The sequence below is a fragment of the Sparus aurata genome, chromosome 14 (genome assembly GCF_900880675.1).
Source record: "Sparus aurata chromosome 14, fSpaAur1.1, whole genome shotgun sequence".
Lineage (NCBI taxonomy): Eukaryota > Metazoa > Chordata > Actinopteri > Spariformes > Sparidae > Sparus > Sparus aurata.
Genome location: NC_044200.1, coordinates 10,583,558 through 10,596,497, shown reverse-complemented (window position 1 = coordinate 10,596,497; position 12,940 = coordinate 10,583,558). Strand labels below are relative to the sequence as shown.

Below are 12,940 nucleotides of genomic sequence, written 5' to 3'. Positions count from 1 at the left end.
AACAAATAGAAAAAGCTTAATTTAATAAATACCCATGTAGTGTGTACTGGGCTTTGGACTAATGGGAGCAAAATATTTTCACGCCTGGGGCTAGCTAGTTAGCATGCTAACTTTATCTGGCATCTCTGCAATACAACACATCAGTGTCTGACACATCGAAACTGTTATTTCTTCATATTCTGTTGATAATTTTAGTAATTTTGAAAGTTTTCAACCAAAATCTTACATATTGTACCTTTAACTGATAATAATACATAATAAAATAGCCTGTTTGGTGATTATATTTCATACTATTATCTGAAACTTCAGAGGAGCTAATAAAGGTGTCAAATAAATGCAGTAGAGTAAAAGGTAGTAACTCAAAATAGTACTTGAGTAAATGTACCTCGTTACTTGGCACCACGGATCTTTCTGATTTTTTAAAAATGATTTTATTCAACAGACACCATTTATTAGCTGATGAGAAGACAGGTGGGAAAAATAAGATTTTAGGTTTCATAAATTTTAGTTTTTTAATTAAAAATGTGAAGTAAGTTGAAACTGGTTAGAACTTTAAACATTGTTTAGTTCTGTAATTGCTATGATTTATTTTTCATATTTTGACCATTTATCATCCATTTTTTATTGTTCTGGAATAATGCCAGTTGACACTATAATAATCATCATTAATAATTATGATGTTCAAAGAAAGTTCACAGTATTTATTAAACATTTAGAAAGTATTACTATGAAGCACTTCGCTGTGTGTTAATAATGAAATAATAAATGTGAAAATGTATTTAGGTTATCGTCACAGTCTGTTTCCGTTACCCTGAGACAGATGTCTCGCGTGCTGCCAGCTGATGGCGCACTCTGCCACCTTCTCTCTCCCTCTGCAGGTGTTCGGATAAACCCGTCGGAGTGAGACCTCTCCGTTTTCCTCTGCTCTCCGCTCGTGCCTACACCCGTCCTGACGTTCCCCGCGAATTTTATCCACGCCGCTCCGCCGATTCCACTCATTTTCCACACCTACCTGACATGCGGCATTTGCGGGGAGAAGAAAAAAAACCGGCCAGAGACAGCAGCTCGTCGCTCCGCTTTGGATTTTCTACACGGCTTCGTGTTTTGGACCGAGCGGGTCTGACGGCGGGAGAACTTTGCAGCACGACGTAGAGACAGAGACAGACAACAATAGATTATAAAACGGTCTGCTGCAGTTCAGCTGCAAGGTGAGGGAGTCGGTGTGGGGTTCCCTGCGTCTCTGATCCAACGGAATCCTGGTAGTATGTCTGCAGAACAACAGCTGTGAGTTTATGTTGACTTTGTTCGGCTTGTGCTTCATTGCTCCAACAAAAGACTAAAATCAGTTTTTTAACATTTAAAAAAAAAAAATAAATGTTAATTTGATGTCGTGATAGTTCAAACTGATACGTACTGTCATATGTCTATGGTGATTTCTTACGCGTAATTTCTGGTTTCGGTGGCTGGAGTCCGCAGAATCGCACTGATCATGTGTTATTTTTTCTCTCTCCCTATTCATTCATGTCATGCGGACTGAATTTTAATGTCATCATGTCAAAACAACATTTACAAGAAGCCACCACGATCCCTTGTTGTGGGTCTGACGGGGGGATGAACGTCGCCCGTGGCACTCAGGAAACAGACGCGGGGAGCCACGCCGTCCTCACCTGCCATATGTCATTTTCGCTGAGGTCATCCGAGGAGAGGAGGAGGTGCAGGGAATAAGGGAAAGGTACAGGAGGTGTTTTTTTTTTCTTCTTCTCCTCCCTTTTTCTTTGGGTGGGGTTTTTTGTCTCGATTTATTGCGGCCACGTTTTGCGCGCACGCCATTTTTTCCCCCCCGTGCGCTTTTACGCACAGCGACACAGGGCTGACTGAGCGGAGAGATCCCAAAGAGGACAAAAGAAGAGGCAGAGAGCGTCGAGGGGCCACGCTCTGGTTGAGGTAGTAGTTTGTGCTGTTGGTCGGGTTGTCATATTACCCCTTGTGGAGATGACTGCGCAATCTACTGCCTTGCCGGCGCTGGTGACTTGCGACAGAGGAGGCGAACCGGATCGACGCGGACGACTGAGCTCACTGTGTTTGCAAACAGAATAAACTGAACGGAGGCTGAATGTGCCTCCACAATAACCGTGTCTCCTGTGCGTAGATTGGAAGGCGTGAATATGTTTAAAATGAAACACGCGCAAAGCTTTAATATCTATATAAATAAAGTGGTTTTAATGTTAAATGTCGTGTGGGTTTGTGTCTCTCTTCTGTCCAACTCTTTTGAGTTTCATTTCCTCTCAGGAGCCTGGAGGATAACATGATTGCCCAAGAGGGTCAGGATATGTATCTAAAAGTAAAAGAAACTGACAATTACTGGTGGGACTTGGGACAAGTTTAGGGAGTGTACGAAAATTATTTGAGCAAGAATGTTTGATGTTTATTTGTTTATTTTGGATGACTGGCAGTGCCAGCTCCTTATTTAAAATTAAAGAGTAGCTGGGATTTTTTGTAAAAAATTATGCATCTTCGCAACTTGTGTCTTGAATTTGGACAACTGCTCGAGGTGGCAACCCTTTGGGACGACCAAATCTACTGGGGGGCACCCTGAGACGATCTAGGCACAGGCATTCTAGGCCATCTTTCCACAAGGGGGCCCAGACAGAGGAGGAAAGAATTATGTTCTTCAAATAATGTTTAGCATGCAAAATGTATGTTAAAGATTAAATGTATTTGAATCTAAAAGAATTTCCAATTTAAAACGTCAAATTTCAGTGTTTATGTATTTATTCATATTCTTTTCCTATAAGCCTTAGTAAGGGGGGGGGGGTCCATTCAATCTGGCCCTGAGGGTACACCCTCAGAAAAAAATATTACAATTAAAAACAAATTTCCTGCTATTTTAATAACATTTTAAAGTACTGTATGGATGCTAACCAACATCCTGACAGGAAGTTAACATAAAAAATTGAGACCATAACAGCTCAAAATAATCATTTTACCAAAAATATCACCATTGATAGTGATGTAGCCTATGTAACACTCATTATATTCTAATTTTCCACTTTTAATATGTTTGAAAACAATGACATAGACAGTAAGTGCTTGAAAATGGCTATTATGCAACATAGGGGCTTGAAAATTATTATTCCAGTACTCTGGTCTTGACTGCAGTACACCATCATATTAATGTCAAACTGAATGGTACCAATCAGTAGTTAGGCCTATATTACAATGGGATCAAGTTTGGAAGGTGAAAATGCAAATAAAACTGTGATGGGGCTCGTTTTTTTCGTCCAGTCCATCGTTTTTGTACGATCTGTTCGAGGGCAGGTGTTTCTGGATGAGACCGTCTCAATCTTCAGCTGGTAATAGAAATGGCAGGAGTAGAAAATGACCCTCATAGCAGTTAGTATAATACCATATGAAGTAATACAGACATTCATCTGTTTCTCTTTGCATTTCCTCCGTGATATATGTATTCTCAATACAGGAAATACATTTAGGATAATGGCTTCTACCCGGGTTAACCTCATCATCATTAAGACATGCGTCTGTGTTATTGTGCACATCCACTGAGGCCACAGTGTGCCGTATGAATTGACCCTTTTCTGTCAGTGTGTTTTGCCAATGTTAGATTCAGCGAGCACTAATGAATCCCTCCGCTCTCTGCTCTCAAAGTCTAAATAGTCTTTTTGCAGGCCAGTTGACCCTGTTTGTTGGTTTTTGCTTTCCCACAAGGAGAAGCCAGGGAATAGCAACAGCAGCAATATTGATTAGCGTTTCTGTACTTCTGCTCCTCTGTTGCCAGCTCTTTCAGATTGATTCGGTCTGGCAAGTGATTTGGACCGTGAGCGGAAAGATTCTGGGAACCATCTGTGTGTCTGCACATAAACATTCAATTTTCTTAAATGACACAAACTACTTTTTTCCCGTTTTACATTGATCTTGAACATTTATTTTCCGTTTTTTTTTTTTTTTTTTCATTTATGGAAAAGAAACACTGAAGGTAAACATTTCCTTCCCCCCCTCCACGAAAAAAAAGTCAGATGCACAAGGGAACATTAAAAATCGTTTTTTGATCTTTTAGTCATACAAAATGTGCATTTCACATTCACAAATGGGTAGGTTGACGGTCGCATGATGATCACTTAAAAATAGTTCCACACTGGGTTTCAAATTCCTCTTGCTACAGAAAAAAACACGTCCCCGCCCTTCTCATTTTCCCATAATGAACTGTATAGTCTCAAGGTAGAAAAAAAAGAACAACAGTGTCTACTTTCACAATAGAACAGCTTCAAATTGGGAAATCTACAGTCAGGCTTGAGGGACAAAGTAAACTTTTAAGTCAAGCTTCTCAAACACAACAATCTTCTCCCATGTAATTAAAAATGTAGTGGAACTAATACACCACCTTGGGGGACTCCCCCAACTTCAACAGCCCGGTCACTTTAACCACACATGATAATAGAACCTGAGTTGATGTGCAGCAGTTGGGTGGCACAGTAGGATGAGAAAAATAAATTATATATTAATTCTTTGACATTCATCTAAGAGAAAAGGCTTAGTGACAGGTATATGGATAAACATTCAACGCATACTGATGCCCCATTCAGACACGGTCTCCGCATGTTCACAGTTCAAATCAATCACTCACTTCACTTGTCAGATGAAGCCTGGTTGTTTGAAACCGCTCTGTTGAACTGAGACATGTGAAGACAATGGTTAGGTGGCGGCAGGACAGTTTTTAGACTTAACAAAATAAAATAGATAATAACAAAAATAAAGAACAGTTTTTTTTTTTTAAACTTTGTAAATGTCAAACAGCTTATTTGACGGAAGAACAGATGTAATAGGCTACAAACAACAACAAATTATGATGCATACATCATTTTTAAAATTAAATATTTCTTTGTCTGGAATGTACAGGAGGAAAATACGCACCATATGAACTTCAGGCAAAAGAAAATGACTGCTGCTTGGAGGAATGTAGACAATTGTCAACTGCAATAAAGTTCAAGCTAAGATGACAAGTAGCCCATGCAACAATGGCACATATCATGTGATGGAAAGCAAAAGTTCAACATTTTGGGAATTATGCTCATTTACTTTCCAGTAGATGAGAAGACTGAATGGTAAATATGAAGCTTAAGCTATCGGACTGTTAATTTAGCTTGGAAACAAGGAAACTGTTTGCCTTTTAAAACAGAAATATAAAAATGTTGTAAAATAGTACATTTTCGTTTTTATACTTCAGTTTTTGAAGTGGTTGAACAAGCAAAAATATGTTCATTTGTTAGCTTTAGAGGTGTTGGTAGCCTATGCTCTTTTCCCCCTATCTGCAGCCAATATGCTAAGCTAGGCTAAACTAAGCTAGGTGCACTATGTAGGAATTGGCCACCTGTCGAATTCATGCAAAAAAAGGGCCATGTCACCAGATAACTATTAGCTAGTTAGCTCATTTAGCCGAGTTAGCTGTGCAGTTAGCGGTCCATACAGGGAGTTCAGAGCACTGGGTGCATGTTAGTTTTTAATCTCTAGCACTGTAGCTCTGGAACTGGATGGGAAAGGGTAGCTGGTTACACAATACATAGTCAAAACATCAGTTCTTTCTTCACATATGTTCATTTTTGAATGCATCCAACTAAAATTCTTACATATTGCACCTTTAAGCTAATTACTAGCTGTCACTTCATATCTATTGCACACATAAGAGTGTGGTATTCATCTTCTCATGTAACTCTCCGTCAGAAAGCAAATAGGCTACACATGCGTCCCAAAATGTTGAACTATTCCTCTAACAATGGCTTCCTCATTCTGGCACAGCACCATTTCCAAATTCTTTGGATTCAGTCTAACGCCTCTACGCCCTGTTTAATACAACAAGGAGACATCTTCACACTCTACAGTCAAGTCTAAAGTAAAACAGTGCTACTCCAAAACCCTACTTACCCACTATTGAGTAAAAAAACACATAAAACCTCAGCTCTAACTGCTTATTTTAGTCATGGATTTAACCATGAAAACATGAATTTAGTTTTAATTACATGCTGTCAGTATTTCTTTCTTTCTCAGCTTGAAATCAAACTTTTCACAAAACTTTTATACAAGTTTCTCCTCCCCCAGACAAATTCTCCTCTACTTCATATAACCCAGCGCGGCTGGCTGAGGATTGCAGCCCGAACAGATGCAGATTAATGATAAAAGGAAGCTGGAAAACACATGATTTGGTTTTGTGTCTGGCCATTACCATTTTCATTTCGGTCCCTTCCTTCGCAATCAATCGCACCCAGCTCTTAGGCTAAAATATCTGGAATGCTAACAACGCTAAAGGGAAAAACAGCCTTATAAATATATGCATTTCTTCTGCACATTTACAAACAAATAACATCACCACTAACTCGTTGATACATTACAGAAATACAAAGTCAGTCCATATAAAAACAAACAGCAGTGTAAACCATTGCACCGTCTCTCATATTCCCAGGCCTACAATTTGTCACTGCATGCACTGACACAGTCAATCATCAAGTTCGGACTAAGCATATTGTTACTCCCAAACCTGACAAATGTGATCTACACCAAGCATCTAAAGCCAAACATGTTGAGCAAAAGAAAGCTTTCAGAGTTTTTTTTGTAAAACTAGAGTTTGCCACGACTTTGATTGTATTTCATGATTTAAAATGACACGTAAGAGTTTAATTTTATCTTCCCTGCTGCAGGGAAAATTCGCCTCTTCATCACTTCATATATCATTGCTCCTTAGTCAATGATGTGGGTCAGCCTAAAGTGCGAGTACACTGGCCACAAAAAAACACAAATTTCCACAAATTCTTAGTGTATAGTTTAGCTCGTCTAAAATATTTCCTGTTAAAGTACCTGATTTATATAGGAAGTTAGAGCCAGGAGACTTTTAGCTAAGCTTAAAGGGGCAATCACACAATTGCAGATATTTTTAGACATCACTGCTTCCCAGAGATCCAGTGTCGCAGCTTTGCCACGCCTCCATAACAACATCATATGAGAGTGATTTGCACAAGTTTCATCGTCCGCTGTTATCGGTCTTTTCTTTGTTTGTTCCGCCACGACCGTTAACAGTAGCGTTAACCTGTTTACTCCCGACGCTAGCAGAGACCAGGACAAACAACACTGTAATGTTGTGTGTGAACCATCTACTCTCTCTGGCCGACTGACCACTGCTGGGTGAACGCGCCACTAACTGTGCGTCACTTGTGATATTTTCTGAGAAAGTCGCCAATAACACCCAGTGTACATCTTTGGTATTACAGCAAATGTGAGGGCTTTCATCAGTTGGCTATACCTCATTTGGCGATAGTGACTTGACAGATAATTATTTACATGAAAATCTTCCAGATTATAACTTTAAAGAATGGAGGTGGGAAGCAGTTACCTTTGCTCTGTCCAAAGGTTAGGCTACTAACAAAAAACTGAGATACAACATGTTAATTTAGTGGTTTTAGTGCTTTTTTTTAAATGTTTGGACAGAGCCAAACTAGCTAATTAACCCTGCTTTAAGTCTCTAGGTAAACTAAATTATCTTAACTAGAGACTGGAAGTGGGAAGCATGTCATGTCATATGTCATTTATTTAATCCATACAAAAACATTTTAATTTGGAGGTTTTAGAGCTTTTTGAGCCAAACTAGCTAACCTTGACCCTAACCTTAAGCTAACTGTCTCCTGGTTGAAGCTTCACTTGTAATGCACAGATATCAGAGTTGTACCAATCCTCTTATCTCTCAGCAAAAAAAGCAAAACAATGTATTTCCCTAAATGTTCAATCATGAAATATAAAGCTAATTACGGCACAGTCGCAAGAAGAAATTGCTGCTAGTCTAACGTTTCTGCAACCCACAGTTACGTTGCCGGTGTCACACACCATAACATTCATTCATAACATTGTAATGTAATGAGTTTTGTTCGTAGTCAGCATCTACATGACATCTGATAAATTGTTACAGACTTGATTTGTATTTACAACAGTAGTGTTGCACTCAGAAACTGTGGGGGGCGCCCAATTACACAATATGCTGATTTCTATATAATGTTGCTTTAAGCTACTCGATGAGGCTACTGCACTAGTGACTGCAGTTCCAGACAGTGTTTCTACATTTGTAAGTGTGACACTGTCGGATGTTTTTGAGAAGACCGCAGGACTTCTCCAGCTGTGTTTGTAGCAACTAAAAAAGGTATTTTTAAGCCACAACACAATCTTTTCAGAACGCTTTTGTTAAGTTTGTGTGCATAAAGCTATCCAGAGCATGAGCACAGTGTTGTCACGATATAATGTTGAAAACTTAACCTAAAGAAATGTAAACAAGTGTAAAGCTCCAACACATCCGTGGTTTGCAGAATCGTGCATTGCCAATGTTTACTCTGGCGACTGGGTTAGCTAATCACCAGCTGACTAACCAAGTGATTTATTGATTAAATGATTGATTGAATGATGTTTGTTTTTCGAGAAAATGTTTCAGTTGACTGACTTAACAGTGAATATGTTTTAATCCAGATGTGGAATGACTGAGCACTTTTCAAATGAAACCCATCTCCATACATTTCAAGCTATATCTCCACTGTTGATCCATACAGTCTCATGAGTTGTAACTCCCCAGTAAAAACTACTCTCTGGTCTGCCTTGCTACCGTGGAAGCTTAATGTCAGGTCCTTGTCTCTTTCCTTCAGCGTCGACATTGTTCAGTTGTGCACTTACTCTGAAAAATGAAAACTGACTGAACAAGGTAAACCTACCCTCTCCCTTTCCTATTTTCCATGCAATAGTATGTAATCTGAACAGCAATCTGGAAGCAGTTCTTCAGCAAGTGAATCCTTCAGAGCCACACTGTGGCAAAACAGAAAACGCAGCTGATCTGTCAGCCTGGTCCATGGTCACGACACAAAGGAGGTATTCTTTTTTTACAAACGAGTTGACTGTACAGTACAGCAGAAGAGGGGAGGACAAAAAGAGAAGGAAGAGGAGGAGTTGAGTATTGTACAGCACTGCAAGAGAGGTCAGAATGACAGAAAGAAAGAGGTCTTTTCTTCACGAAGGAAGAGCATTCACCTTTTTCAGCTTTCACATCTCTGCAGAAGCTCAGGGACTTATTATTTACTACCACTACCACTTCTTTTTTTTATCAAATTTGAACAGGTCAGATTTTCCCAGCATCCAACATTTGTGGCTGACCAAGTCTGAACTCCAACAGAGATGTGAAACACCAACAAATCTAAATATCCAGATATAAGAAAGTCCTTGGTCTTAGGAAGAGAGGAAATGTGCAAACAGCACTGAGGGAACTCAAAGGGGATTCTCAGTCCAGGACTAATCAGTCCTGCTGGTTTAAGACCCTACACTCCCTTCAGGTCCGTGAACCATTCACAGCATCTGTGTTGGGTTCCTCAGGGCTGACGGTTTCCGTACATCAGCGGTATGATGAAGACCGAGATATCATCTCCGGAGCCCAGGCGCTCATTGGTGATCCTCCAGCCTCGGTCCCTCAGCACACCACGCGCTCTCATCACCAGGTCTTGTGCTGCCATCGTATACCTGGACAACAGAGGAAACAATGACAGTGACAACAACTGAACTATGGGTAATATGCTGTGTGAAACACGAGGTCATCCATTAATTGGGGTGAGTATTTTGTCATTAGAACTGTATTATTTGCTATGTTGCTGCAAAATGCTGTCTTTGGACTTGAAAAGATATTGTATCCACTCTGCACTGGTGAGATAAAATGTTCATTTCTGTCTTTATATGACAGTATAAATAAATGTGTGAAATATACGAGAGGAACTGATGCCCGGCCAAGGTTGGAATTTATCCTTGAAAAGCAAACCTTATGTGCAACACAGCAGCACAAAGTGCAGCAGAACAGCTTAACATTCAGATGGAATAATCCAGACGCTTGACATACACCGGAGAAATGGAACCAAGATGTTCTTGTATACAGAATTAAAGCATGAAAGATGTAATTAAAGAGTAAGAAGAAGGACAAAAAATAGCAGCAGACCTGTGCACGTCATCAGGGTCACAGTTGGCCAGGAACGTGGTAACAGCTTCTGCTACTTCCTGGTTGGAGAGGACGTCCCAGAGGCCGTCGGTTCCCATTACCAGAACATCATCAGCCCCGTGCTCATACTGCATCAGGTTATATACTTTTACCTGCATGACAATACGCAGAACATTCAGGATTTCATCTAAATCACAGCCTGAAGCAACAAACATAATTTCATCATGTTATTTTACATCATTGTCGTGACTTCCGGTAATACTTTGCCGCTGATTTACCCGAGTTACCAAAAAATGCAATTGTTGGTGAAGCTCAAGGGAAATTCAAGTCATCCAGAATCATCAGGAATCATTCTCTGTGGACAATGAATATCTGTACAATCTTGCAATCCCTCCAATAGTTGAGGTATTTTAACTGTGTCCAAAAAAGTGAACCAGCTGACAAACCAGCAGCCGCTAGTGTGGTAAAAATGTATAGAGAACATAAAATCAACTGTATCATAATACTTATTGCTTCTTTTAACTTTTGGATTTAAATGCACATTATGTCATTTCTGCCATTGGGGCTCTCTCTAGAGCTCTACCAATACGTCGGTTGGCCGATATTGGCCCATCACAGATGTTTCGGTATCTGTGTAAATGTTGGGCTGATATGAAAACTTTGAAAAATTTAGAGATTGTAATGCAGCAAAAGATGCCAGGAGTAATTCATATTATTTCAGTTCTGAGTTGGATGAATATTTTAGTTCACTGATGTTACTTTTAGCAAATAAGTTTGTTATATAACTGTGAAATATCCTGCCTCTGTTACATATCTTTGTTAATGTGTTTGCTAATCACACTTGAGGGATCGCTGCAAAAAATGTATTTATATTGGCCGATATACTAGGGGTGTACCAAAATATCGATACTCTGACATATCGCGATATTTCATCTTGAGGTATGTTATCGATACACTGGCGTCAAATATTGATATTTAATAATTTTTAAATTGCAGTCAGCGTGCGTGTTAAGAAGAGCCACTGTGCACTATACACTTTGTTTTACTTGGTTGTCATTCATATGAAATTGATTGACAATGTTTTGTAATTCCTGTGAAATGGATTCAGTGCAGTCAATAAATTCAGAATTTCTTCAGTGACACAGATATCGTGATGTATCGTGGATGAAAGTTTTTGCAATATATCAATTATCACCGAAACGCTGTATCGTGATATTATCGTTATCGTGGGCAAAATATCGTGATAGCATCGTATCGCGAGGTACCTGGTGATACTCACCCCTGCGATATACCAATGTGATATATGTATATATATGTATATATATATATATATATGTATATATAGTAGTTTTAGCGTCAGGTGACCAAATACAATACAACGTTACGAGTAAAGGTAGGATTTCTCTGGGTTTGAACATTGTTGAAGAATAATGTAAGTACAAAGCTCCTATAAATGGTTTTAAACATTTTGAGGCATGTTATATTAAATCTTTAAGGTGATATGTATGTCTGACTGACAACAACCCAGCGAAAACTTGACTGGTAGCCTTAGAAACCAGAAAAATGACCTCAGAATTCTAAAGTTACACCAAGTAAAATATTTCTTTCAGCAGCTGGCACGATCGAGCACACTCAGCTGAAGTGGTGCAAGTATTTCAGCCGTAAATAAATCCATACTGACACGGCACAGGGCATGGTAGTTTCACCACTTAATGAAGTCAATGCAGTTTTCATTTCATTCATCTCGAGAAGCCACTCGAGACGCTCTGGTGAGAGGTGAAAGTTGTGTTTGCGAGAAAAAGAAAGAGACGCGGAGTGCCGAGAGGAGTTAAGTCTGCCATGCGAACCCGGTATGAACTCTGGGTATTAATGAATTAAAGATCAAGCGGAGAGTTGTGGGAGGGAAAATGCAAAACTCTATAAGACAAACTACATCAGAAGATGAAAGCACTTTGAAACCGGTGCCAGACAGTCAGACAGGTGAGCTTGAGTTCTCCTGCAGCGGAGGACCCCGCTCAGACAGGGACTGTAGTGCAGATAAAACAGGGGTAGAATCAGGTGAGTCATGTAACAGACTTCATGTAGGACATGAGACAAAATGAGGGAAGGGACGGGGATGGCAGGAGGAATTTGGGTGAAAGAAGAAGAAAAAAATGCAACATCGGATTTTGGATTCTTAAGAGGTTGGTTCCGATTGTGGCTGTAACAGCTAAAGGGAAGAGTCTGAGGGGTTGTTGGGTTTAAGGTGACGCAGACTTGTCAGCCCACAACTCCTGGTGTTTTGAGATGCCAGCATGACAAAATGAAACACAGGCCAACCGCAGACGTAAGCTGATACCTACTGTATTTCTCTCTGTTCCCGATTGGTATTAGCACCAGAGAAAGATCCATTTGAACTCCCCCTCCATTGTCAAAATCTATCACGTGGCTGGATAACAGGACACTAAAAAGTATGTACCTTTTGTTCCAAGAAGACATTTCATTCATTTGTAGCAAACTGAATCGTAAATGACCAAGATGCAAAAGAACAGAGCTGGCTAAAATAAAGGAACTGATTGGCTCCTCCACAGCAAACCAAAATCAAAATTCTATCATGACATTTCCTGTGAGTATTTAATATGCAGGGTTAGAAATATTGCCCTTAAAACTGTGAGGACTATACTGAATGGTAAATGCTTGTTCTTTGCAAAGAGTTAGATTGATACCACCATTGTTTGCAGTATGTGCTGTAAATTGGTAACTGGAGCCAGCAGCCGGTTAGCTTAGCTTATCTAGCTTAACAATTAGAATGAAAAAACAACCAAGCCTGTCAGTTATTGAGCTTTGAAGGTGCTGGTATGCAGATTTTGTCACCTTTTTGACATAACCAGGTCAGCTGTTTCCAGTCTTTATGCTAAACTAAGCTAATCTAAGCTAACTGACCGC

General features: G+C 39.7%; 1 protein-coding gene and 1 long non-coding RNA gene across 2 annotated transcripts in view; one reads left to right on the top strand and one right to left on the bottom strand.

Moving 5' to 3' along the window:
- Positions 1 to 838: 838 nt before the first annotated feature.
- Positions 839 to 2,230, top strand: LOC115595204 (uncharacterized). The gene is made up of 2 exons (XR_003986659.1): positions 839 to 1,284; positions 1,574 to 2,230. It is a non-coding gene; the product is annotated as an uncharacterized LOC115595204 (long non-coding RNA).
- A 1,703-nt stretch (positions 2,231 to 3,933) lies between these two features.
- Positions 3,934 to 12,940, bottom strand: part of LOC115595471 (protein phosphatase 1H-like) — a 34,592-nt gene continuing 25,585 nt past the window's right edge. Inside the window, exons 9-10 of the mRNA XM_030440013.1 lie at positions 10,016 to 10,167; positions 3,934 to 9,549 (exon numbers count right to left, since the gene is read on the bottom strand). Of these exons, the coding sequence (XP_030295873.1) occupies positions 9,402 to 9,549; positions 10,016 to 10,167 (300 nt within the window). The 3' untranslated portion in view covers positions 3,934 to 9,401. The remainder of the gene's footprint in view (positions 9,550 to 10,015; positions 10,168 to 12,940) is intronic.